At 36.9% G+C, this 27,857-nt stretch overlaps 1 protein-coding gene across 1 annotated transcript in view; it reads right to left on the bottom strand.

The window, feature by feature from the left end:
* Positions 1-27,857, bottom strand: part of LOC114473084 (voltage-dependent N-type calcium channel subunit alpha-1B-like) — a 198,151-nt gene that overhangs the window by 48,330 nt on the left and 121,964 nt on the right. The window contains 15 exon segments of the mRNA XM_028462481.1: positions 1,197-1,208; positions 3,328-3,434; positions 4,262-4,321; positions 4,509-4,638; positions 6,710-6,842; positions 7,693-7,901; positions 9,214-9,574; positions 10,602-10,921; positions 13,436-13,477; positions 16,965-17,027; positions 18,780-18,886; positions 18,977-19,044; positions 22,266-22,329; positions 22,331-22,383; positions 23,599-23,672. Of these exon segments, the coding sequence (XP_028318282.1) occupies positions 1,197-1,208; positions 3,328-3,434; positions 4,262-4,321; positions 4,509-4,638; positions 6,710-6,842; positions 7,693-7,901; positions 9,214-9,574; positions 10,602-10,921; positions 13,436-13,477; positions 16,965-17,027; positions 18,780-18,886; positions 18,977-19,044; positions 22,266-22,329; positions 22,331-22,383; positions 23,599-23,672 (1,803 nt within the window).

Raw genomic sequence — 27,857 nt, forward strand, 5'->3', positions numbered from 1 at the left:
GAAATATTATCACATCAGAATATTAAATTACTATAAAGAAAAAAAGAACTTGGGCAATAACTCCGGAAAAAATAATTGCACACTTCTCATTCTCGAACTCCATCAAGGTATTGATACCCTGAAGCCACACATTTGGTTATCGTATTCTAAAACGGTTCCTAAAAAAAGCTGTCCTCTTTGAAGGTACCTCGAACAGAGTCCAAAAAACGAAACAAAGGCAATAACTGCGGAAAAAAATAATTGCGTGCTTCTCATTTTCGAACTCCATCAAGGTATTGATACCCTGAGGCCACACACTGAATTTGGTTACGGTTTCTGAGAAAAGCTGTCCCCTTTATCTCGAACGGACGGATGCATGGACGCACGGAGCTCAAACCCAAATCCCCCTTACACACTTTGTGGCAGGGGATAATTAATTGTATGTGTGGAACTGTACATAGAACTGTAACAATAGATTTCCCTGTTTTACGTTAAATTATAAAATGTTAATGGAAATTACAATTACAGTCAATTATCTAAACTCAATTAAAATTGAATTACAATTATGACAGCAACAGATTTTTGAAATTGCAATCTTAATTATACTTACGACATAGTTATAATTAATTATCAATTACGTAATTTACAATTATAGTTGACCCCAACCCTGATGTTGACGACAAAAATTTGCGTCGACGCATCATTTAATGTGGTGAATTCATGATAAAATCACACACGCTTCACAACAGAAGAAGAACCAACCTAAAGTCTCAATGGTTTGGGACCATTTCACTGAAAACGTATACTAGTATTTTTGAAATAACAATAAATGAATTAATACATATTTGTGTTTTATAGCACTTAAAATATTTGTATATTATGTACAATGTATTTTTTCAATAAATTTGGGAAAACTGAAATGAAAACTTTTGACCACTTGGGGGGGGGGAGGGCAATGTTCCCCACACTCGGCATATGTTGATCAATCTGTGTCTTACTCTTTGAAGCTTTATCACTGTTCCACTGTCTACACCACGTCAGATTTAAACTGATTATTGGACAAACAAGTAATAATTACAGTCACACGTAGAAATGCCAGCATCTGTAACTGTGGTGATAACAGAGTGACATTTGGAACGGTTGGTGGTGAATGGCACGGGCTGAGACAAAATGTGGACACAAAGATGAGACGGACAGAGAGGAAAAGCAGACGTTACCCCATCAGGCTCCTGTAAGCCCCCCCACGGGCCAGAAAAGAGACAGAGAAAGAGGCAGAAACAGTCAGCGGCAGAAAGCAAAACACAAGCATCAGGATTAAAAACAAACGTCAGAGCGACAAAAAGCAAGAAGAGAAAGACACAAACAGAGATATAAAAACAATATCTGATCGCGACAGTTTCAACAACTGATATCTGGAGTTTCAGAGAAATCTATGTTTATGTATCATTCTTTTGAAATGCGAAAAAATCCCTAACTCGTCTTTTACTATGGTCTACTGCTGGTGGTCATACATATACATTCATGTACTGTATATAAGACCCTTCTTCGTCCTATAGACCCCTATACAAATGGAAACGATCACCTAGTGCGCACAGCCAATAGGCTTCGACTTCTTGGAACGAGGACTGTCCATCAAAGTGACTGCGCATGCTGCGTAAACTGTGCACGGAAACAAGGCTGCGCGTCTCAGACAAGTATCACTCTGAGCAGCATAGCGTCATGAAGCAGCACTCTGAAACTCCAAAGTTACTCATTCCATAATTGCCAACGTATAAAGCTTCTACTAAAAAAGGTACAAAGTTTGTGGATAAACGTCTTCGTGACCACGACAAGATTTATCTCTGAGCTGCTTTTCAAAGGGGGAGGGACTTTCTGCTTTCTGAACAGACCAGGATTTGGCAACATTTCTCATGGACAGGTAATAAACATGTTTTAATCAAAAGTTATGGCACTTTAACGATAAATGTGTAGTTGTTGTAGTTGTGCGACTTTGCGACAAACGTAGAGGCGTAGCTTCTGGTAGATTGACAAAGGCAGGTGTGGAAGTAGAGCTGTTAAGGGCGGGACATCGAGCCGTTCTCTCAGAAACTCCAGATGGCAGCTTTAACTTTAATTATTCAATAAATAAAAGAGCTATTACGCGTTCGTCCACTGGGGGTCGCACTGTTTTTGTAGGAGTGACAGAAATAATACAAAGCTAAAGTCCAGCAGAGGGCAGCAAAATAGGATAACATAAAGTGTTTTTTCAGCTTCGGTAAAAGTGAGGAAAGTAGTGATGCACCGAAAATTACGGCCACCAAAAATTATCGGCCGGAAACCGAAAATGCACGTTTGGATCATTTTCGTCCAAAACCCGATTCTCACTGAAAAAAACCGACTGAAACAGGATGTTTTGATGACGCAAGCAATGAGTGCGCGCGCTTGTCTGGACACAGAACAACTTACGGCGCGACTGTATTTAATACATCTGAGCACTAAAGCATTTTCTGAGTATGTTTTAGGTTTTAATCTCTATTATATTAATATAATTTGTTAAAAAACACAAAAAACATCTATATTGTTGTGGTATCATTTCTAAAGTGATTTCTGCTCGTAGTGGGACGGGATATTGATGGTGTTGTGTTTCGTGTAGTTGTTCAGCGTTCATTATTTGCTGATTTTACTCATTCCTCACTTGCTGCTGGAGCTCAGGGAACAAATATGACTATACGACATGAATATATGATTGCGTTCTTCAGTCAGGTCGGCGCTCTACGCACGGGTTTGGTCTGCATGCTATAACGGACTGGGTTCTATGTTCTGGTTATGTTCCACTTGTGTGTATTCAGTGGTTAACCGACGCTGATATTTCCCATGGCCGTGAAGGCATCATGGTTACGTGCAGCTTTCTCTGCCAATGTGTGTCTTTGTTTACATGTGTTCCCGAGTGTTGATAGGCTGGGAGGCTGGGGTAAGGGGCGGGCGATTCCGTTCCCACGGTAGTGTGAGTGTATGACGGTGTAAGACGGTTCTTTGTGTTATTATGACCTCTATTAAAGCCTGTAAAACTGTGGTAACGGCTCGAGTCACATCATTACAATACCTTTTATGCAGAGCGTCAGTGCTAAATAAATATTTTCAAAATTTTAATTGATTTATTCTTTGAAGCATTAATATTATTTTATACAATTGCAATGTTTAAATGTAGTTAGTGTTAGTTCGTACACACTCAGAGCCATAAATGCCATGGCACTAATGATTTGCACAATCATTTTTTTCGGTGTTTGTTTTTTTTTTGGCCTTGGTTTTCTTATTTTCGGTGCATCCCTGGGGGAAAGCGTGGGAATGGGAGCGGACGGAGTGACTTACGAGCAGGCGAAGGCCACCAGAGCTCCACTGACCACGATGAAGTCCAGAATGTTCCACAGGTCACGGAAATAAGAGCCAGGATGGAGGAGGAGTCCCAGATCAATCATCTAGAAAACAAAGAGAACAATTAATGCAGCTTTTTCAATTACTGTGTTTATTATTCTAATTATGTATTCGTTCATGTATTTATTTATTTAATTTTAAATATGATGTATTATTTATTCAGATTTATTTAATAGTTGTGTGTTTACAAATACAATTATGTATTCTTTATTTGTTTATGTACAGCATATATTTTGTGTATTATTTATTATTTATATGTTTTTTACACTTTGTTTTACAAGAAAAGTGCAAATCAAACTATCTTAAAGTGTATGAAGCTTAAAAAGGAAACACAGGCCTGTACTGCCATGTACCCACAATGCACTGCTGCCTTTTTAATTATTATTTATTTTTTACATAAATGACAATTACTTATGATAAAGTCAAATAACCATCAAGCTTTTCAGATTGTAATGCAGGGCACACTTTATTTAAAAATTATTATTATTACAAATATGATTTGTATTTGTTGGTTTATTTCACTATGTTTATGTATTTATTAATTTATTTGTTGTTTAGATTATTTACTTCGATTTTTGTGTTCAATAATATTATTATTATGTATTCTGTATTTGTTTATGCATCTATTAATGATTTTTTTTCATTTTATGTATTATTTGTTTGTGTATTTATGTTAATCATGTGTTGAATTATGAAAATAAATGAGAGTTACACTGAGTTTAGTGTCGTGTGCATTTAAACTAAAGCATAACAATGAAACTAAACCTGCTTAAAGACCCACTGTTTATAGAGATTCATTAAACACGCACACACGCGCACACGCACACACACACACACACACACACACCAGCGTAAATGTGACACTTCTCACCTTAATCACCATCTCAAAAGTGAAAACTCCCGTGAAGACATAATCCAGATACTTGAGAACCTGAAAATGAGCAGCAGAGCGAGGACACGTTACTAGAGATAATACTTACACACACACACACACACACACACACACACACACACACACACACACACACACACACACACTCACTAATCATCTGAGTGTGTCACCAGCTCTCACAGAGTGCACGTGCATGTGGAGGTTTGTTGATGTGAGGGTGACTCACGTTGTTGCGGGGGGCGTTGGCCTGCACGGGGTCTTCTGCTGCCAGGGCGATGCTGCTCATGGTGATGACCAACAGGATGCACATCTCAAAGTAGCGCAGGTTCACCACGTAGTGACACAGACGTCTCACCCTGATGGAGAAAAACAGCTTTTACTGACAGAGGACACTAAACTTTATACCAGGGGTTCTCAACTTTGGGGTCAGGACCCCATTTGGGGTTGCGAGACACCGAGGAAGGGGCCGCCAGATGCCTTCAATAAACTAAGATACTGTATTTGAGCCCATTTGTCATATTTTAACCTATTTTCATCACTTTTTCTTGCCATATTTTTGCTCCTTTTATTACATTTTTGCTACATTACTCCCATTTCTACCACTTGTCCGTCAAATTTCAATGCCTTTCATTTTTCCACTTTCAAGACATTCTCGACACTTATAAACCATTTCCACCACTTTTCCACCTGTCACATATGTGGACCCATTATTGTCACTTTTAACCTATTTCACCATATTTCATGCATATTTTTAATGTTTTATTTCTACTTCCACTTTGTCTGCACATGCTGTCAAAGGTCAACACTACAAGAAGTGCAATCTTTTCAAGACAGCAATGCATTTTCATGCAATGCATATTTTTTGTTAATTTAACCACGTTCACAATTTGTCATGCCCATTATTTGCCAAATTGTTCCTACTTTTTAAATGACATCACCCCCCCCCCCCCCCCCCCCCCCCCATTTCTGCCACTTTTAAGCCATTATTGACACTTTGAACCACTTTTGCCACTTTTCCTGTTTGATTTTGGCCACTTTAAACCAATTTCTGTGGTTTTTAAAATCAAATTTCACCACCTTTTCCACCATTTTTGGTCACTTTAACCCATTTTATTTCTGATTAAACAAGGATTTACATATTTAAGATGACTATATACTATGGCACAAATAATAATAAACTTCCAGGATAACAGTGGATATTATTCAGATGAATAAATAAATGTGTTTATCACAGATTCATAGAACAATGGACCATCATTTTACTTCCTTTATGGATGGACCCCAAAAATCTCTCCTCTTTATTCCCCCTTATAGATGGTCCTGTTTCCACATGACTGTTCTTCAATGTTCATGTCTGTGTTCAACCACCTTCAGATACAGTGGGGGTCCCTGGTCTCTGGAAGCTTTATTTTGGGGGTCGTGGGCTGAAAATATTGAGAACCATTGGTTTACACAACACAAATCAGCTCATGCATGAAAAAGTTATGTTTTGACGTCTTATTTATTGCCACCTAGTGGCCTGGAGGAACATTTACCTGCTTCAATAAAAACGTTGAAGCCGTTGACGTGATTTATCAAACAGTTCAAGTTTGTTAAAGAGTAACCAAAGCCAAAAGCCTCGATTATGGGCGTGGCTCCCGGACCACTGAAGTCACATGCAGTCTATACTATAAAATCTATGTTATGTCAACTAGCTACTCATTACTCAATATACTGTACCTCTATTCACAATTCTCTCAATCAAACCTACTCGCCACAGATTGTAGAACCCACAGTGTTTACAAGACAGGATGGGGCGGGGCTAACAGCGCTGGTTCATGATGTAGGAATATTGAATTGAATTCAACTATATTTATATCACACTCATTATTATATAGCAACAATCATCTCATAGCGCTCATCACAAGATTGAAAATTGTTAATAACAAAAACCAACAATACCACATGAACAAGCATAAATCAATATGCTGTTAAATACTATTACTATTGACTTATTTCACCGATAGTGTGGAAAAAACAGCTAAAGTACCTGCTTAGACCTTTTAGAATTAGTGCAGTAACGTCAATCTTTTGCAAAAAATTACTTGTTTTGAAATATTTGCTACTAAAACTTCCTGTGATATTAATTTAGTAAAAATAAATGTAAAATGTCTTTAGAATATTCCCTGTACTATTTAAAATACACTTTTCACACTAGAGATATTCAATAACATAGCATAAAACACATAAGTTACATTAAAAAGTTACATTACAAGTACATTACAAGTTACATCAAAAAAAATATTTAAGAACAATGAAATCGGTTGTCAACAGGACTTTAGAGTTTATTACATGTATTGCAGAGTTATAGCTTGCTAATATATACAGTAAGATGAGTTTCTGTTACCCACTTAATATGTGTTATGAAGCCCTGAGGCTCAGACTTACGGGTTGGTTTGTCCAAAGACGAACATGGAGCTGTAGGGAAGGATCTGACGAGGCCCGCTGGCCTCCTCCTCCTCCTCCTCCAGGTCCTTCTTCTCCTCACTCAGTGGGAAGTTATCACAGTCGATGTTGTTCACTGGTGGAAAAAAGAAGAAACAGAAATAAGTACCTGTAGTGAATGGAAATGAGAAATAAATGTGATTGGTCACATGATCAATATTCATGTCAGCATTTAGAATAAAGAGCAATAAGAGCGTTAACAGTCATTGTGTTCTCATTTTCTCTATTTTTCCGTCATTTTGTTGTTTTTGTCCTTTTGTGTTTCATTGAAGTAATTTTTGTGTATTTTTGTTGTTCGCTTGTGTGTTTTTTGAGTCTTTTTGTGTGTTATGTTGTTTGTGTATTTTTTAATTCATGTTGAAAACCATTCTGTCACTTTGCATACTTTTGTGGTCCTTTTGAGATATTTTGTGTATTTTTCTGTCATTTTGTGTAATTGTTGTCTTTTTGTGTATCTATGACGTGATTTCGTTGCTCTGTTTTTGAGTCACTGTGTATTTTTGTTGTTTGTGTGTTTTTTATGTCACTTTGCGTACTTTTGTGATCCTTATGTGTGTTTTTGGAGACATTTTGTGTATTTGTCTGTTTTTTTGTTGTCATTTTGTATTTTTGAATATTTCTGTCTTTGTGTACTACTGTACTATTTTGTTATAATTTTACATTTTGTATATCAAAGTCATTTTGTGTATTTTTGTTGTCATTTTTTATGTTTTTATATTTATTTTTTGTATTTCTTCTGTGTTTTTGTTGTTTGCGTGTTTAATCTGTGTATTGTTGTCATTTTGCATTTTGTACGTCATTTCATCAATTTATGTTGTCATTTTGTGTGTTTTTGTAGTGATTTTGTGTATTTGTTTTCATATTTCTGCACACAGTCATTGTATGGAGATGTTTGTGGTGGCTGATCTCCTCTTCTCAGCGTTTACTGGGGATGATGATGGTGGTTTCTCCGGGCGGGGCGGTGATGGTGACTGGGATGTGGATGGCGTTGCCGTGGAGACCGGCCTGGCTGGCCCTGGTGGAGTTCTTCTGGTTGTCTGCGTCCTCCTGCTTCTCTCCCAGACTGGGGCTCCTGCTGGTTGGCTGCAGGGGACTGGAGGGTAGGCTGCTGTCATCACCATCAGGTACTCGTTCCCTGCACACGCACACGCACGCACACACACACACACACACACACACACACACACACACACACACACACACACACACACACACACACACACATACACACACACACACACACACACACACACACACACACACACACACACACATCTATTTCTGCACATCTTTCTTGTGGGGTTCCCCAAGGGTCTATTCACGGTCCCCTACTTTTTGCTCTGTACCTGCTACCTCTGGGGTCCATACTGAGGAAACATGGCATCTCTTTTCTGTCAGATTTAGTTCATTTTAGTGGACTGCAGATTTTAGGCAGGAAAATGAGTATTTTCATCATTATTGTGCTCTAGTTTGCACTTTTTGGTATAAATAAATGATAAAGTATGTACAGCATTGATAATACCAAAGCAATACGTGACATATCAGTACCTGCCGGATCTTCACTTTCAATTTATTTGATTTTGTAACCAATTTTTATGTCATTTGGGGAAAATTTGTGGAATAATTTGAAGAAAATTGCAGGATTTTGGAAAAAATTTGAGTTATTTTAATAACTTGAGATTAAAAGTGACTGCCACAATGTGCTATAAACATGGGGAAAAGTGAGCCCTGCTAATTAATACTATATTTACAATATACATAGAGCCTGATAATTTTTTTATTTCAAATTTAATTAATTGGTGTTATTATTATATTTTTTTTCAACTGTACATTTTGACTAACGTTTTATTTTCTTTGTGGAAAATAAATTAAGTTTTAATTGTGGTAAATTTGGTCTTCTTCCTTTATACAGTATGTTTCTACATGAGATGTTTACTGTACGCAAGGGAACCGTGGCAAGATGTATTACCAAAAATAAACATACTATTTAATTAAGCTACTTTTTTACCTGTACTTGAGTATTTTATGTATGACTTACTTGTACTTGTACACAATTTAAATCAAGTAACAGTACTTCTACTTGAGTAGGACGTATCAGTACTCTTTACAGCTCTGATCTTCTTTTTTTAAATCTCTTTTCAAAACACATCTATTTGCTGTAGCTTTTCACACCGTGTGAGTCAATGTGGTGTTATTAAAAATGTTCTTTTAATGTTGGTATTTTACATTGTTGTATATGTGGGTTTTTATGTTTTACTGTGTATTTATTTATTTGACAGGGACAATGCAGTTCAGCTGATGTGATGCACATAGAGTATGTACAGTAGCTAATGCTAGTTCATAACTCCTTTGGTCAACCTTTGTTTGTTGTTAAATGTGCTCTATGTAATAATGTGGATTTGTGAGGAAAAACAAAGAGGAGAACTTTGTGTGATTCCTTCTCTCACCGGTGACCTCTGTTTCCATTCTTATTCCTGGTGCACTCGTCTTCTTCTGCGCGGGGCTGACCTTTGACCCTATGAGCGCACCGTCCCTTCCTCTCTCCGTTCCCATCGCTCGCCCTCCCGAGGCGCTCTCCGTTGGCCAGCATCCCGTTCCCTTCCTTTGAATGTCGATGGGAGTGATGGTGGCGATGGCCTCGCTCCTCTCCGGCCTCGTCCTGAGGCGAACCGGCCTGGTGGGGGTGGTGTCTGTGTCCAGGTCCTCCGTCACCGCTTCTGTCCTGTCTGTGTTTGTGTGACTGTGCTGCGTCTGAGTGCTGCTCTCTGCTCCTGCTGTGGTGCCTCCCCCCACCTCCACCTCCATCTACTGACAGAGACACAGAAGGGTCACCAAACACCAAATCTGTACCCGATGCACCTCATGATGTCTACCAAAGATGTTAAAGTTTCATTGATTCAGACAACATTTTTCAGGAATTTACTTTGATCCCCTGACATTTTTTGACTACCAACTGTCAGTCTTCCTCAGAGGCGTCTGCCGATCGCTTTGATGTGTCGCGCTTTGAAGAGGGAACATTTTTACTCTCCAGAAACCATCAGGCAACAGGGGATGTGGCCAGCCGCAACAGATACGTCAATTTGGCCACGCCCAGAAAGAAAAAACTCATAGGGACACATCAAAGACCTCAGCAGATGCCTCTGATGAAAACTGACAGTTGGCAATCGAAACATGTCAGGAGATCAAAGTAGATTTCCTGTTGTTGCGTGTGTATTTTTGTTGATGTTTGTGTGTTTTTTAATTCATGTTAAAACCTTTTTGTCATCTTGCATAGTTTTGTGGCCCTTTTGTTTTTTTTCTTAGTCATTTTGTGTATTTTTCTAGGTTTTTGAAGAAATGTTAAATTTTTTTGTAATTTTGTCTTCTTCTTTTGTTAAACTCATTTTGTATTTTACCGGGTTTTTATTGTCATTTTGTGCTTTTTTGTTTTGTTTTGTGTTTTTTGTTTTGTTTTGTATTTTTGATTTTTTTTTCGGTCTTTTTGTATAATATTTTTGCTATAATTTTATATTGTTATATCATGTTTTTATAGTTATTTTAGTATTTTTGTGCGTTTTCGTGTCATGTTTACTTGTTATTTTGTGTATTTTTATGTGATTTTATTAACGTTTGTTGTTATTTTATATTCTCAAGTCATTTTATACATTTTTGTTGTAATTTTGAGTTTTTACAGTTATTTTATTTTTCTTTTATTTTTTTTCTGTTATTTTGTACATGTCAGGAGATCAAAGTACAATTCCTGGGAAAAAAAAAAAAAGTTGTCTGAATCATTGAAACCATAACATATTATTTCTAAAGAGAAGACAAATGAACTTTCTGGAGTTCCGATGTCTACCTGCGTCCCAGTTCTCCCCGTTCCTGTCACAGTGGTGATGGCGCCTCCTGGAGTGTGTGTGGAAACTCTCCCCTGGTGCGTCCTCCTCCCGCCCCCCATCGGGGGGCCGGCCCATTTTGGATTCCACCAGGAGGGGCCGGTCCAGGTGTGTCTTCCTGTCGGGGTGGAGGTGCAGGGTGGAGGATAAGCGTAGGCGCTCCTCTGGATCCAGCTCGTTGAACAGAGCCTCGCTGCTCGCCCGCATGTTGTGTCTCCTCAGCTGATTGGTCCTCTGCTCCCACACTGACATGGCCTTAGCCGAGCGCTGAGCATCTCTGCTGCTAATATCCCATCAAACACACCAAGATACATTTCAGCAAAAAAACACCATTTTACGTCATTTATTAACACTTTACTTGAAGTTTTATACATAAAGTCTAACATTATTATGACATGACACCTGTCATTAGCATTAATAAGGTGTCGTTTGTTAACGTAACCCTTAACCTTAACCTTAACCCTTAACCTTAACCTTAACCTTAACCTTAACCTTAACCTTAACCTTAACCCTTAACCTTAACCTTAACCTTAACCCTTAACCTTAACCCTTAACCCTTAACCTTAACCTTAACCTTAACCTTAACCCTTAACCTTAACCCTTACCCTTAACCTTAACCCTTAACCTTAACCTTAACCTTAACCTTAAACCTTAACCCTAACCAGGGTTGGGGCCAATTATAATTGCAATCGCGTAATTAATAATTATTTACAATTATGACGTAATTGAGAAATGTGTTGCTAATAAAATTGTAATTGAGTTTAGATAATTCACTTGGTAATTGTAATTGCCATGAAACTTAAATGAAAATGGTCAATTACAATTTAACGCTAAACTGGGGAACCATGCAACAGTTCTACACATATGTAGTTAATTATTAAAATATGTTTCATATCAAGCTTTCACACATTTTACCATTTAAAATAAATAAATCTAGGGCTATACTGACACAAAAAAGGCTCAGACAGCCACATCAAAAATATTCAAACCTATATTTTCATTGATTAAGAAGCCGATCAAGGTAACCAATAGAAATTAGATGATAAATATTTGGTTTTAGTGTATTTTACAGCTGATTTAGGACCTGTTATCATAAGAAATGCTAACAGAAAGCTAACAAGAGGAAGCTTATGTTTTATCATGGGGTTATTTATTTCAGACTCAGTAATTGTGATTAATTTCAATTGAACTTTAGTAATTGAGAACGTAATTGTAATTGATAAAAACAAAAATTTAAATTTATTAGAATTGGAAAAAATGCTTGTTATCATAATCATAATGGAATTGTAATTATACATGGATAATTGAAAATGTAATTGTAGCTAAAAAATGTAATTGACCCCAAACCCTAACTTTAACCTAACCCCACTAGATCCCTCCACCTAACCCAAAAAACGCCAACATAGCTCCAAAGGTGTCATAGTTTAGTGAACGACACTTATTGACAGCCTTCATGACACCTTATTCATGCTAGCCTTATGTATAAAACTTCAAATAAAGTGTTTTTAAAGGGTGAAATAATCAAACTGGGGTTCACGGGTCCATCTATTGCCACGCTGTGGTGGCATAAGGAACATTCAGTTAAAGGAAGCACATTCTATGGATGCACCAGCTTGGGCAGTCACCATGGTAACGGTACTTACCATGCATCACGAGCATTGAATGAGGAAATAACCCAAATGTAGCATGTAGCATGATTAGCTCCCTATGCTGTAGCACTCAGTCTGTGCTACATTCTAATGATCTGTCATTCACACCTTCAATGGTCGTCTGTTCACAACATGAATGAAATTAATGACGTTATGATGCAAACACATGATTCAAACCGTAAGTAGAAAATTGGTATTTTTCTTAAAAGCAATGGGTTAAGACAGTGGTCCCTAACCTTTTTTGGATCGTGACCCCATTTTTATATCCCAAATTTATGACATCCACAAATTATATATTTTTTTATAATTAGTTTCTGATCATGTTTGGTAAACCAAGTGCACAAAGTGACAAGATGCACCAGCTCAGATATTTTTATACTGTATCTTATTGTTGTTGTTCTTGGTTAATGGCATCAATTTGAATAGGTGCACATCGCCACCTACTGTACTGGAGTGTAAATCTAGGTTCTACTGTATCTACTTCCAGCTACTTAAAAAAAAAAAGTATGCTACGTAAAAATGTTTCAATATTTTATGAATACGTTTTGCTGATATTTCAATATTTCCTAATATCTATAGTGGTTTTTCTTGCCACAACTGTTTTTATCCACTTTCGTTAAACAAAATATGTTTACATCGGTATCTAACTTTTGCTGATTTTTTATAAAGCAACCAAAAGCAGCACAAGTTGATATTTTGACTGAAAAAAGCTGCTAAATGATCTAAAAATCAGACTGAAGGTTTCACACTAACAGGAAACAATGGGATGTTTACAGGCAGTGGGGCCATGTGACATCATCAATCTCTAAAACTGGAAAGTAGTCCCATTTTTTTTAATTAATTAAATGAATGCATAATAATGTGTTTTTTGCAATCTAACTTATTTAACTTAATTTCACTTTATTTACAATTTAATAAAATATTGAATTTTTTCAGTGTGTAAATTCCCAATGACTCGACTGTAGTCATTGTTGATGTGAACATGAACATACATGGGGCAGGAACATGCTTCCATATGTGCTGCTGTGCTTCATTTTCAGGTTCATCATACTGTATGTACAGTACAGACGTCTGTATATGAACAGTGAGCTTTATCTACATGAGACGACATGGATTTGTTTAATCACAGCCAGTCAGGACGTTTGTACCTCAGGACACGTTGTGCTGGGGACGAGTGGATGGAAAAACTCCTAAAAACAGACAGACAGGAGGCACAGACACAGACAGGTGTACACAGACAGGTGAGTTACAGACAGGTGAGCTACAGACAGGTGTACACAGACAGGTGTACACAGACAGGTGCAGACAGACAGGTGAGCTACAGACAGGTGCAGACAGACAGGTGAGCTACAGACAGGTGAGCTACAGACAGGTGTAGACAGACAGGTGAGTTACAGACAGGTGTACACAGACAGGTGCAGACAGACAGGTGTACACAGACAGGTGTAAACAGACAGGTGTACACAGACAGGCGTACACAGACAGGCGTACACAGACAGGTGAGCTACAGACAGGTGTACACAGACAGGTGTACACAGACAGGTGTGCACAGACAGGTGAGCTACAGACAGGTGTACACAGACAGGTGTACACAGACAGGTGAGCTACAGACAGGTGTACACAGACAGGTGTACACAGACAGGTGAGCTACAGACAGGTGTACACAGACAGGTGTACACAGACAGGTGAGCTACAGACAGGTGTACACAGACAGGTGTACACAGACAGGTGTACACAGACATACAGAGGAGAAAAACTGAAGGAAGAGAAAAAAGCACAAGGAGGGCGTGTCCAGGAGGAATGAGTGTCTATAGAAGTTCTTAAAATAAATACATGATTAAATAAATTCAAAACTTATTTATTTAAATGTAATATCTATAGTCTATATCTATATCTATATCTATCTATCTATCTATCTATCTATCTATCTATCTATCTATCTATCTATCTATCTATCTATCTATCTATATATCTATCTATATCTATCTATCTATCTATTTATTCTTTCATTCATTCATTCTGTTGTGCTATTAATGTAAATGTATAACTGAACTACTTTTGTGTATTCCATGATTGTTTCATTTAGAAATCTGAAATTTTCCAACAAATAAAGTGGTTCCATCCCTTAAGATGTGAACAGCCACATTGTGTCAAAGTCTCTAAGGCATATTTTTAAAGTGGCTTTGCTTTAGCCTGGTTTGAATAATTGACTTCCTGTGGTTTGACATCTGCAGAGGAGTGGAAACGTCAAAGAGCTTCTGGTGCTGGAGAAAAGTTCTGGCCTGAGCAGATCCTCTGCAGACCTGCAGCCGTTAGCCAAAGTTAAAGCTCAGAACATTTCAAAAATGATAACATCCAGGGTTGGGGTCAATTACATTTTTCAATAACAATTACATCTTCAATTATCCATGTTTAATTACAACTCAATTATAGTTACTGGGGCCGGCATTTCTTGCAATTACATTTAAAATTAAATGTATTCATCCCCTGAAAGTCAATTACAATTACGTTCTCAATTACTGAAGTTAATATTAAATTAATCACACTTACTGAGCCAGAAATAAATACACCATAAAACATAACTTTTTTCTTGTGTTAGCTTTCTGTTAGCATCACTTATGATAACGAGTCGGTTTGACCCATGTCTTAAATCCATTGTAAAATACTAGGGATGTAATGATTAATCGTAAGGCAGTTAAAAATCGATTCATAGGTATCACGGTTGATATCGATTTTCTGATAATGGAATCACAGTACTTTTTTTAACCAGCAGAGGGCGCTATCCGGAAGTGTTGGCGGCGGGCGGAGTCTGCTAATACTTTCTTTCTGGCCGCCTTCTACTCTTAAATATGTTAATAAATGATTCATTACCCCTTTAGCATCGAAAGAATATCTGTAATATTACTTGAATATCTGTAAAAGTCACGTTTTTCTATTAGCTCTGTCTGCTAGCATAGCTTCTCTTCTTCACTGCTAGAATATCTGCATACCAACCGACCACTGTGTTACCAGCGCCCTCTGCTGGTCCAAACAAATATGACGTAAATCTGTGCAATGACTTTTTTTTTTTTTTAAAGTCCAATTGTTAAGGCACAAAATACATTTTCAGTTGCACTTTTAAAAGAAAAAGAACTATTATGCAGTTTTGAATTGTTTATTATAGAACCAGAATTTAAATTAATAGGCTTCATTTTCATTTGTATTATTCCTTTATTTATTTCATTCAAGATTTATTTTTAGTTAAATTGCATTGTTTTGAATAGTTTATCAAGGAATTCTTGACAATGAAAAATAAAAGGAAAATAATACAGTATTTTGTAATTTTTTCCCAAAAAAAAAATTTGTCTACAGTCCCATTTTGTAAATGAAAAAATCGTGAGAGAATCGTATCGTGAACCCAGTATCGTGAATCGAATCGTATCGGGAGTTGAGTGAATCGTTACATCTCTATAAAATACACTAAAAAACATTATCCATCCTCTAATTTGTTTTTCATCCATTTATTACCTGGGTAGGCTTCATAAACCATGAAAATATTGCTATTCATATTTTTACAGTGGGTGTCTAAGCCTTTTTTCTGTCAGTAAAACCTTGATTTTATTTATTTATTTTTAACGGTGAAATGATCCTCAGGAGAACTGACGGGTAGTAAGAAAAGTTGATATGAAACATATTTAAATAATTGTTAACTATGTATGACTATGTGTCAGCCATATATATATATATATATATATATATATATATATATATATATATATATATATATATATATTTACATATATATGTGTGTGTGTGTGTATTTGTAGTATTTACAAATGAACAGCATTAAGTTCACTTATTTAGTCACTGAGGATTTAAACATTTATTTCGAGTCAAATTTAGACTTCATGCAGGGCAAGATTCAAACCAGGCTCCCCTCGATTGTTCAAAGGAAGGTAGAAGCAGCCTCTGATCACGCTAAGCTAAAGCTGCCCATAGAAGTCTAAGGGTAAACGCCCCAGTGTTAAGGTGAATGCTAAGCATTCCCACTAAAAGTATGTTTTTAAGCTATAAATTGTGTCTGTAGCTGCAGGAATAAAGCTTTAACAGCAGATTTTCTAAAAGTTCATGAGCAGCAGCTGCTACACGATCTAACCAAGCACTCTGAGGCTTGCAAAAGCAGCCTCATTTGCATAAAACCTTAAATTACATTAAAAGTAAGAGAGTTTGCATTTTCCAAATTAGATATCATCATTGTCACTAAGCAGCAGAACATTTTGATCTTTGAATGATGTAAATCAGTTAAGATTTGCATACAGGGTGAAATAAAAACTTAAATTAAATGTATTTTATCCAGATTTAGGTGCTAACACTGTGTCAACGAGTTCAAATAGACAGACATATTATTACGGTTTGGATTTGCAAACAATTATCTAAACTCAATTACAACTAATTTGCGATTACAACGGCAACAGATGTTTTCAATTATAAATACTGTACGTCATAATTGTAATTGATTATCAATTACGTGATTACAATTATAATTGATCCCAACCCTGATGGCATCTATTCACAAGCAGGAGGTTAGTTAGTATTGGAGCTACATGAAGGTCCAGAGGGAAGAAGAGGATCAAAGAAAAGCATGGATCAAAGGAATGAGAGGAAGGAACAATATCGTAACAGAGAGTGATAACTCACGGTGACTGAATGCTGTTGATGGACGACTTGCGAGAGAGTGCCTCTCGGTTTTGCTTTACAAAACTGTGCATGCAGAACAAAAAACAAAAGCAAAAGGCAGATTCAGAGAACACTGACACAGAAAAGAGCTCAGGGTTCTCGTTCCAACATTAGACCTTATTTGAACACCTTTGTAATGCTCAGAACGCTGTGGTTTGGTTTGGGACTTCTGAGGTTCTCTGAAACAGTCGACAGCACATGGAACAATAACATGATAACACACCATCACAGTGAGAGTGAGCACGAAGAAGAAGAAGAAGAAGAAGAAGAAGAAGAAGAAGAAGAAGAAGAAGAAGAAGACGAAGAAGAAGAAGAATAAGAAGAGCAGAAGAACGACGAAGAAGAAGAAGAAAAGAATAAGAAGAAGAAGAAGCTAAAGACTGATTTAAAGGTGGTCACAGGAGGCGGAGCTTAACCTCTCAGCGCGTCCGATAACTTTTCTAAAGCATTTTTTCAGCAGCTTTTTGACGACATTAGAACTGGTTTTAGTTCAATGGCCAAACACGGAGCAGTTTATCACACATTAGGCAAGAAAATGAGTCATTGAGTCATTATTGTGTTCTAGTTTGCACTTCCAGGTATAAATAAATGATAAAATATGTACGTCATTGATAATAGCAAAGCAATAAGTGACACATATCAGCCCCTGCAGGATCTTTGCTTTCAATTTATTTGATTTTGTGACCCATTTTTATGTAATTTGGGGAGATTTTGTGGAACAAATTGAAGAAAATTGCAGACATTTGGAAAAATGAAGTTCTTTTAATAATAGGTAACTGCCATCATGTGATGTAAGCGTTTGCTGCTGTGGGCCGAATTAAAGTTTGACACGTGTGCTTTAATGGAAAAGTGAGACAAAATCCTCGTTTTCATTTTAGTCTTTTAATCAAATTCTAATAGAATGTTCATTATAAAATGATGTGACCTTATTTATTATTTATTCATGTTGAACAAGGCATTAGGATTTTGTCTGACAAATTACTGCTCAATGTGGGGATTGGATCATTAATATTACCATTGGTATATGATACAGAATCATTGATTAGCCACTTTAAAGGTTACTAATATGGGAATTAACAAAGTACAAATACTTATTATTACAGACATATCTTGATAACTCATTAAATAACATTTAATATTTGCTTCCTTACTTCCTTTACAAGAAAAACAAGACGAGACTATATGTAAAAGACGAAGGTTGTAGACACTGCGTTGCCAGGTTGGACCAAATACGTCTAAATGAAGTGGTTTATGGACATTTAGGGGCATTTTTGATCGTTTCTGTGCAGAAATATGAGCGGCATCTTGAGACGCATCAACCACAGACACAAGATCAACGCCCACTCATAGAATTATTACAGGGTTAACTTAGCGTGTTGCTAAGTCTGTTTAAGGCATGAAAAGAAATGATGAATAAACATAAAAATACAAAGGAAAACTAAATCCACCACCGTCCACACCGGAGACTATAACACATCAAATCCATCACATAAATGAACCATTCTGTGACATTTAACAATATGCAAGACTTATAGTGTGTCAGTAAATGACAGGAATGTGTCTGTGTGAAATTTAATAACATGAATATAGTGACATAATAGTGTCGTTAGTCTCAGGTAAGATGGCGTCCGTTTAGGCCCAAATACCAAACTTACCCACTCTTCAATATCTACTGTATGCCTCTGATAGCATTACTAGCATACACGCTAGCTGTATTTATTCCAACATGTCTCCAAGCAGCCGCTGCCAAAAGGTGAAAAAGGAGCTGAAACTCACGCAGCGATGGAAATGTTGGCCGCTGAGATTGGACTGACTTCCTTTACTTCCAAAGCCTTCTGCAGAGCCAGCTTCTTATTGGCCGCCTCCTCCTGCTCCTCTTCATCCTTCAAACAGACAGAAACAAATCTACTGACTCCCAGGAGGAAAAAAAAAAACACACCAACAGGTTTTACAGCCGATAAATGAAAGGTTACCTTCGTCAGCTCCTGTGCATTCGCAAGATTATCAACAGCGATAGCCAAGAAGACGTTGAGCAGGGTGTCTGATGACAGCAACCATCAGGAAATAAATAACACACACACACACACACACACACACACACACACTGAAAGTGTGGGGAACAGTGCAACACAAATATCTCTGCGATCAGAGTCCAAAAAACGGAAACTATGTTTTTATTCAGCCAAGTTTTCGTTGGCAGAAAGCGTGTGTGCGTGCGTGTGTGTGTGTGTGTGTCAACGACCAGGAGGTTTATCCTACAAAAAACATGGGCCACATGTGCGGCCCCCCCCCCCTAAATAAGTGCGCAAAATAAATCTGAAAATCCCAAAACCCATTAAATGATTAAATGAAAGAAAACTACACAATAAACAACAATAGCAATAAAAATGCACAAAATTCTTCAATAAACACAAATAATTTGTAAAAACCATCCCTAAAATGAGTCCAAAAACACACAAAATGACAATAAAAATGCACAAAAATATTCAAAAAAAATATGAGAAATGAACAAAAAAACCCACTAAAATAACTCCAAAAACACACAAAATGCCTGCAATAATGTGCAGAAGAACAATAAAAATACACAAAATAACAACATAAATATATCAAATGGCTTGAAAAAGAAAAATCAAAGTAAATCAATTCCCGTCGTTCAATTTTGTCAATGTCCAAATAAATCTTTGCTGCACAAAATACTGGTTAAATGTGCACCCCTCTTTATAAACCAGTGTGTGGTTCCCAACTTGGGGTTTGGTTCAACGCAGAGGGACACAATAGGGTAATAAAAGATAGAATTCCACCTTTTCAACATGAAGCTAGTTAGCAAGCAACAAAAACTACTACTGGGGTTGATTTTTGTAAATCAAGCTCGTGAGACAACAGCTGTTTTTCCATTACAGTTTTTCGCAAAATAAAAGCGATATTTCTAAAATGTTGACCAAGTGTAATAGTGCTTTGAACGCGTTTCCATTGAAGGTTGTTTTGAAGCTTCGTAACTCTCGTCAAATCTCATCCCATGAGACTTTGCTGCAGGAAGACGGACGCTCCAAACCTCCTTATAACACTCTGTATTAGTTTGTTGTTTCACGTCTAAAGTGGGAGTCATAATGTCTGGGTCTCCACTTCTGTCCACACGTACAGCACCATGTTTCCTCGGGAGAGAAGTGGTCATGTGACCAGGTACGTAACGTCATGTGACATGTAATTGCAGAAAAAGTGTTTCCGTTGAGCTTTTTGCAATTTCATGAAAGCATGAAAACTTTTTAGCAACATTGATGTTTTTTTGAAATTCACACGTTTCTGCGTAAGTTCATGACGTCTTCTTTTTTAAAATAATATGTTAAAGCTAGGGTTACAAAACATTCTTATTAGCATCATATAGTATTTTGTTAAAGTAATCATTCCTGAAAAAATCATACGTCTCTTTGTGCCTTATAATGAAGTATTTTAGTTGATAAAAGACAAAATCTTGGCGGTGACCCCCTCCAGCTTTAATCACAGGATTTAGAGAAAGGAGGGGTGAGCAGAGCCCACGAAGCAGCCTCCTCATTGGCTGCCACGATATATAGTGAAGCGTGTGCACGGTGCAAACTAGTTTTTAGTCTTGGACTAACTTTGGACACAAGTGGCTGTTTTCCTTCTAGACAGATCATCTAATGTTCCATTTTCTATATTTTGTGTGCATCCTTTTACGTGAAGACGTGTTTTACCGGTAGTGCACGTTCAGCTCTTGTGCGCAATTTCGTGCACTTCCATGAGAGAAAAAGACCGGGCAGGATTATCAAAGAGGGGGGCGGGATTATCAGAGAGAAAATTCAACCATGCCCCTCTGTCATGGTACAAGAATCACGTAGTGCAGCTTTAAGGATTCATTTATTCAGACTTTCTGTTCAGGAAATTTGATCTCTTGACATGTTTCGACTGCCAACTGTCCGTCTTCCTCAGAGGCATCTCGTGACTGCTTTGATGTATCCCTACAAGTTCTTTCATAAGGAAAACATCAAAGCCATCAGTAAATGAACTGAAGTCTGAATAAATGAAACGTTAACATAGCAGTTTTATTGCGTTATTTAGATTTTTGCTCATTTCCAAAGGTAAAGGAAACGCAGCTTATGAAAATGTGCTGTTGAACCAAAAACTTAAAGCTGATGCACGAACCTCCAAATGTTTTTCTCCAACACTTTAGAATAGAGATGATACGAGTATTGGATCTAATATTAAAGTGTGTGAGCAATGTTGGCGGTTTTGTAAATACTTTTGTGTTTGTGAGGCAAAGGTTGTGCAGTTTGTGCACGGCAGGAAAGTGAAGAGAGGAGGTGCAAAAAAAACTAAAAGTTCTTACAATGAAGTCACTTGATGAATCATTAGAGCAAAGATAGGCAACTCTATCACAGCTGATCCAAGACCCACATTATCAATATTCATGTCGGCATTTAGAATAACGACCAATCTGAGCGTTAATACAGGGAAAAAGAGTTTTATTTTGAGTCATTATGTGTATTTTTGTTATTTTTGGTGTTCTATTTGTAATTATGTGTATTTTTCTACCATTTACTGCATTTGATTTGTGCATTTTTGTTCTTGTTTTCTGTATTTTCCTGAGATATTTGTGTAATTTTGTAGATAGTTTGTGTGTCTTTGGAGCAATTCTGTAAAATGTGGTGTTATTTTTTGTGCTCTTGTTGTAATTATGTGTATTTTTCTGCCATTTACTGCATTTTTGTTGTTGATTTGTGCCTTTTTGGGGTCACTTTCTATATTGTTGTCATTGTTTTCTGTAATTTCCTGTCATTTTGTGCAATTTATTGACAGTTTGTGTGTCTGTAGCTATTCTGTAATGTGTTATTGTTTTTTTGTGTTTTTGTGGTCATTTTATTTGTTTAAGTGGTTGCTATGTCTGTGTGCTGTTGATTTTTTATTTGAGATATTTTGTGTTTTATGTCAGGCTTTATATTCCTTCCAACTTCTTGAAATACAGTTTTGGGGGACTTGTTTTGGGTGCTACACAAAATTAGACTGAGGGGCACATGTGGCCCCCGGGCCTCCAGTTGTTCATGTCTGCATTAGAGGATTCAACACAAATGTGCGTACCCACAGATTAAGCAGTGGTTTAATGGAAATAAATGAACACTACGATCCAAATTCTTTCCAGCTGTTCAGTATTTGCATTAATGGCTACTCAGTACGGGTGAGAAAGTACTCATTCTCATCTGCTCCCCCTCCTCTGCCTCTGTAATCCACCGCTGACACATAAGAGGATACAGTTTCCAAAGAGTGTGAGAACGATGAAGTAGATGGAGGAGAACATGCCGCGGCGAACGCCCCCCCTGAGACTCAATCCCATGATACATCACAGCGTTCCAGTCTTCTCCAGTGAGAAATCTGAGGGAGACAAAGCACGATTATCTGTTAAAAGTAGAAAAATGGAAAAGACGTGACAGAGCGAAGGGTTAGCGCTGCGGCTAATTGAGGGATTATCACAGAGAACGTTTAATTCCCTTCAATTAAAAACTACTGATAACAAATGTACATTTAATTTCATTTAAAGCAGTGGTTCTCAACCTTCTCAGCCACCGACTCCCAAATAAGGTTCCAGAGACTGGGGACCCCCACTGTAGCTGAAGGTTGTTTGAACACAGACATGAACAATTGAAGAACAGTCATGTGGAGACATGGTCATCTATAAGGGGGAATAAAGGGGGAGAGATTTTTGGGGTCCATCTATAAAGTCAGTAAAATGATGGTCTATTGTTCTATGAATCTGTGATAAACACATTTATTTATTTATCTGTATAATATCCACTGTTATCCAGAAAGTTTTCTATTATTTGGGCCATAATATATTTTCATCTTAAATCATTCTTTTAATCAGAAATAAAATGGGTTAAAAGTGATAAAAAAAAAAGGTAGATATGGGATTTTAAAAACCACAGAAATAAGTTAAAAGAGGCAAAAAAAAAAACAGGCAGAAAAAGTAGAAAAAAGGGTTCAGAGTGTCAATATTGGCTAAAAAGTGGCAGAAATAGTGGGGGGTATGTGTAATGTAATTTAAAAAGTAGGAACAATTACTTTAAACTAGCAAATAAAAGGGATGACAAACCGTCAATGTGGTTAAATTGGCAAAAAAATAAGCATGAAATATGGTGAAAAGATGGGCAACGTATGAAACATAGTTGGGGAAAGTGGAAGAAGTTTATAAGTGTCTAACATGCCTTAAAAGTGAAAAAAATGTACAGAAAATGCATTGAAATTTGATGGAGAAGTGGCAGAAATGGGAGTAATGTAGCAAAAATGCATTAAAGGAGCAAAAATATGGCAAGAAAAAGTGATGAAAATAGGTTAAAAAAATTGGCAAGTTTGGTGTAGTTGCTTAAAAAAGGTAAAAATAAGCAAAAATGGTCATCAAATCAAATGGTTTAAAAAATGTTTAGTTTCTTAAAGGCATCTGGCAACCCCCTCTCAGTGTCTCGTGACCCCAAATGGGGTCCTGATCCCAAGGTTGAGAACCCCTGATTTAGAGTGTGTGTGTGTGTGTGTGTGTGTGTGTGTGTGTGTGTGTGTGTGTGTGTGTGTGTGTGTGTGTGTGTGTGTCTTGCCTGAAACACAGTGAGGATAGCAGCAGGGAAGGTATCAAAGTTGGTTGTTGGTGTTTTATCTTCAAAGTTGAACCTAAAATTTAAAAAAAAAAATCAAAACATTACATTTTAAAGAATTTTAAAAAAGGCCACTCAATAAATCATGAATCATTGTGGAAATGACAAAATAATAAATCACACAAGCAGTCATTCTTAAAAGCAAATTGTTTAAAGGTCCCACCATTTTTTTTAATTCTTCTGCTGAAAATTCCATAAAATTACTCTAAATTCCACAAATATTTGTCACAAAATCAAAGATTTTTAAGTGACAAAAGGAAGAAACAGAAAAACATCCAGGAAATCAATATTGACCCAATATATAAGTTTTTCCCCCACAAATGCTAATCATAAAGCTTTTTAAATTTGTATCCAATTATTATAAATTGAAAAGGACATGAGAACAAATGAATTGGGTTAGCGTTAGCTAATCTGAAGCTAATTTGCTAGCTCTTCATTTACATTTGAAAACTAACCCCAAAAATCATTTTTGTGGAGGGTAATAAACACTTTCAAGGTTGTTTTTTCTCTAATATAAAGTTAATTATGTAATAAATAACAACCTCCACCTGGAATTGAGTTTGGATTTTAATAAAAGGCCATTTTATTTTACAGTAAACGCCATCTTTTCAACAGCTTATGGTCCCGAAGACGCATCGCAAACTTAGAGGAGGAGTTGTTCTGTGGAATGATCTGCCTCTGTACATTAGACAGGCTGACTCCCTTCCTGTTTTTAAATCACACCTTAAAACACGCATGTTCTCTTTGGCGTGAGGTGCATTGACTGCTTCATATGATTCATTTAATGCGATATACATTTTACCTAGATTTGAGTGTTGGCCTCTTGCATGTCTGGACACATGTTTTCACAATCAAACCCAGCAAGCACTGCTGTTAGAATGTTATATTGACATGCAAACCTTGAAAGTGTCCTGTTCACAGACTAGCTCTTCTTCCAATTACGGCTGTATGCCATAAACGAGTAACTCCGGCCTTTGTTCGTCGATATATTAGAGTTTTACCACCGTAATAAACATTTGTTGCTTCCTTTCTTTGTCCCTTAGCTAAAGACACTACATGTTGGTTTCAGGTTTCTCGTCAGTTCCTATATGTGTTTGCTTGGCTTTTGTCCGGCAGAGTAGCGTTTGGCTTTGCTGCTTTCAGACCTTACAATAGAGGGTCTAACTCGGACACTCATCTTCACTTTGTATTAATAAAATGTTATGTTTATATCAAGAAGGTGTCCGCGGAGAATTCCTCACATCATCACATCAACATTTAGATAAAGGGGAACCCACCACAGGCGTTTAACCAGTGTTGAAGGTGACTTTTACTGCTCCAGTTGTTCTCTGTGATGCCACTGTACCGTTGTTTTTATAACTGTATTTTTATTGCCCTGTTGTACAGCACTTTGGTCAAACTGAGTTGTTTTTAATAGTGTTTTATAGATAAATTGGATTGGATTGGACAATACGAATATTTGCATAAAGTTTTAAATAGTAAATTTTAGCTCTGAGACATGAAAACACAGAGAAGACGCTTCTTATCCCTCGTTCCAATATGACACCCACACACCCACCCACACATTAAAAAGTGTCCCAGAGAGACCGCTGACCTCAACCTCATCCGAGTGTGAATCTCCATGTCATCACCTCACATTCAGCCTCCTGCAGCTAAAGCTGAACATCCTTCACTGCTGTTTCAGCTCAATCACACACGCACGCACATTTGCATCATGTGGTGATTTGATGACCCTGAACCCAAAACTGCATCAAGGATTCAGTCACCGTGTTCACCATCGTCTGTGGATGACTGAGGGAGAAGCTTTAGGGCAATGAGGATGTGATCAGAATCAGATATTGGGTTATAACCGAACCCTAAGACGCTACGTACGTGTACTTCGGTAACCATACCAATAGCACCGGGGGTTGTCTGTACGGCAACCGTACAAACAGAGGATTCCCTTCGCTGGTGCATTCAAGTCATACCAACACAGTATATGACATTTCTCTCTCTCAGCCAAAAAAATAATTCATTTTTAAAATTTTTGTTTTCAAAGTGAACGGACACGTGTTTTATTTGTTTATTGAATTATGTTAGGTTTAGGGTTAGGGTTATAATCTCAGTACGGAGGTAAACTCAGACCGTGACACCGGTCATTTAAATTAACGTGTTCTCCTAGATGCGTTTAGAGTCCCTGGGAAACCTGGACATTTTGATAATGTTGTAAAAAGCGGCCGTAGGGTCTGGACAAGATGTGAAAGGAAGTCATGTCTGAGGAAAAGTGGACATATGGTCACTCTAAGCAACGAGCTGTATTTTCCCAGCATGCAGCTCAGTATTTCAACTGAAAATGCAAAAATTCAGCAATTTTTTCAGGGGAACACAATATAAATGTTGAAAATATGTGGAAACGAATCACATCAGTGATTTATTTCATTTATTCTCCTGCTTTATCCTTCTTCTCATCACCACTACCTCCATCCTCCCCCTTCTCTTTGACCTCTTTATCTCATCTTTAACCCCTCCCCCTTCCTCTGCTGAACAACGAGCGACGACGGGCGTTTCCTGCCTGGTCTGAACCCAGTGTCCTCTGTGATAACTGTGAATACTGTGATAACTGGGATAACTGGGATAACTGTGATAACTGTGATAACTGTGATAACTGTGATAACTGGGATAATTGGGATAACTGTGATAACTGTGATAACTGGGATAACTGTGATAACTGTGATAACTGGGATAATTGGGATAACTGTGATAACTGTGATAACTGTGATAACTGGGAGACGTGCAGCTCGTATTCCAAAACACACACACACTTGTTCTCTCATCCTCCAACAACAACATATTAAAGTGTTTCTGTGAATTAGACGCTGTTCTCAGTAAACATAAGAGTATTTGAAGAATTTTTAGAGAATATTACATCATGTTTTACATAACGGTAATAATATGAATATCATCCAAAAGGTGTTTTCCATCATTTAAATAAAAAAGTTGTCACAGGCTCTTTTTCCTTCAGTGGAAAATTGGTTGATAAGTTAAATTGTTGACGATTTTGCTAATTTATGTCGACTAAAGCAAGACTAAAAACAGCTTTATAAATACACACCTAAGACTTAAAAACAAATAAGCAAATAAAACAAAAAATACAATTTCATTAATAGAACAATAAAAAATGTAAATACAACCAACAGATAAAAAAAATAATAATTATTTGAATAAAATTAAATAAGTAACTAAAAACTGCTTTATAAATAGAAAATTATGAGTGAAAAATGACAAAAATACAAAAACTAATTACAACAAAAACAGATGATAAATAAACAAATAATAAACAGTTACAAAAACAAATTTATTAATTAATTGAAATGTAAAAACATGTAAATACAACCAATAAATAAAAAAAATAATGAATGAATTGAATAAATTAAAGAAATAAATACAATAAAGAAGTAAATACAAACAAATAGTAAATGAATAAATACAACTAATTAAAAATTATAATGTAGACAAATAAGTGAATGAATAAATACATGATTAAATAAATAAAAACAAATAAATATACGTAACAAAATGAATAACTAAATAAATTAGTTTGCTGAGGTGTGGTCCTGAGAGTTATTATATATATATTATATACAGTATTTCCATATTTCAGTTTTTTTTTCTTAAACTGCTGTTAAGTTTAGACTCCTCGGAGTGTTTGGAAAACGTTTTTTCCTTAACTCGGATCATTGAAAGCAGGAGATTACTTCTGGTTAATCTCTGCGCTGCTTTAACAAAAACACTTCCTCCTCTTCCACTTAAAGAGCTCTTAAATCTTTCATTGGAGGTAGAAAATGTGTTTCTAATTTAAAAACTGTCACTCCTCAGGTTACTAAGACGCTCCGCTTGTGAAGTGGAAAAAAAAAGCAGAAACAATCTGGTGACGATTTCACACCCCGGCTTCGTTTTCAGAGCGTAAAGAGAAATGATTCCCAGTCGGCCTGATGTGTCCGTGTGGCTGGAAGCAATTCTCACACTTGTAGCACCAAGTCCCCCCAGGGTTGATTTAATGTGCTTTTATGAATAAGGTTATATAATCTATTGTAAATAAACAACAAAACAAAGACATGGGAGAAAGGAGTGGAAGCTGCGTTGCCAGGTTGGATCCAGTGTGTCCAATGGGAGTATCTTAGGCAACTGTTGGCCCCCAGGCAACATGCAGTCCAATTTTGTG

Source organism: Gouania willdenowi, chromosome 12 (genome assembly GCF_900634775.1).
Source record: "Gouania willdenowi chromosome 12, fGouWil2.1, whole genome shotgun sequence".
Lineage (NCBI taxonomy): Eukaryota > Metazoa > Chordata > Actinopteri > Blenniiformes > Gobiesocidae > Gouania > Gouania willdenowi.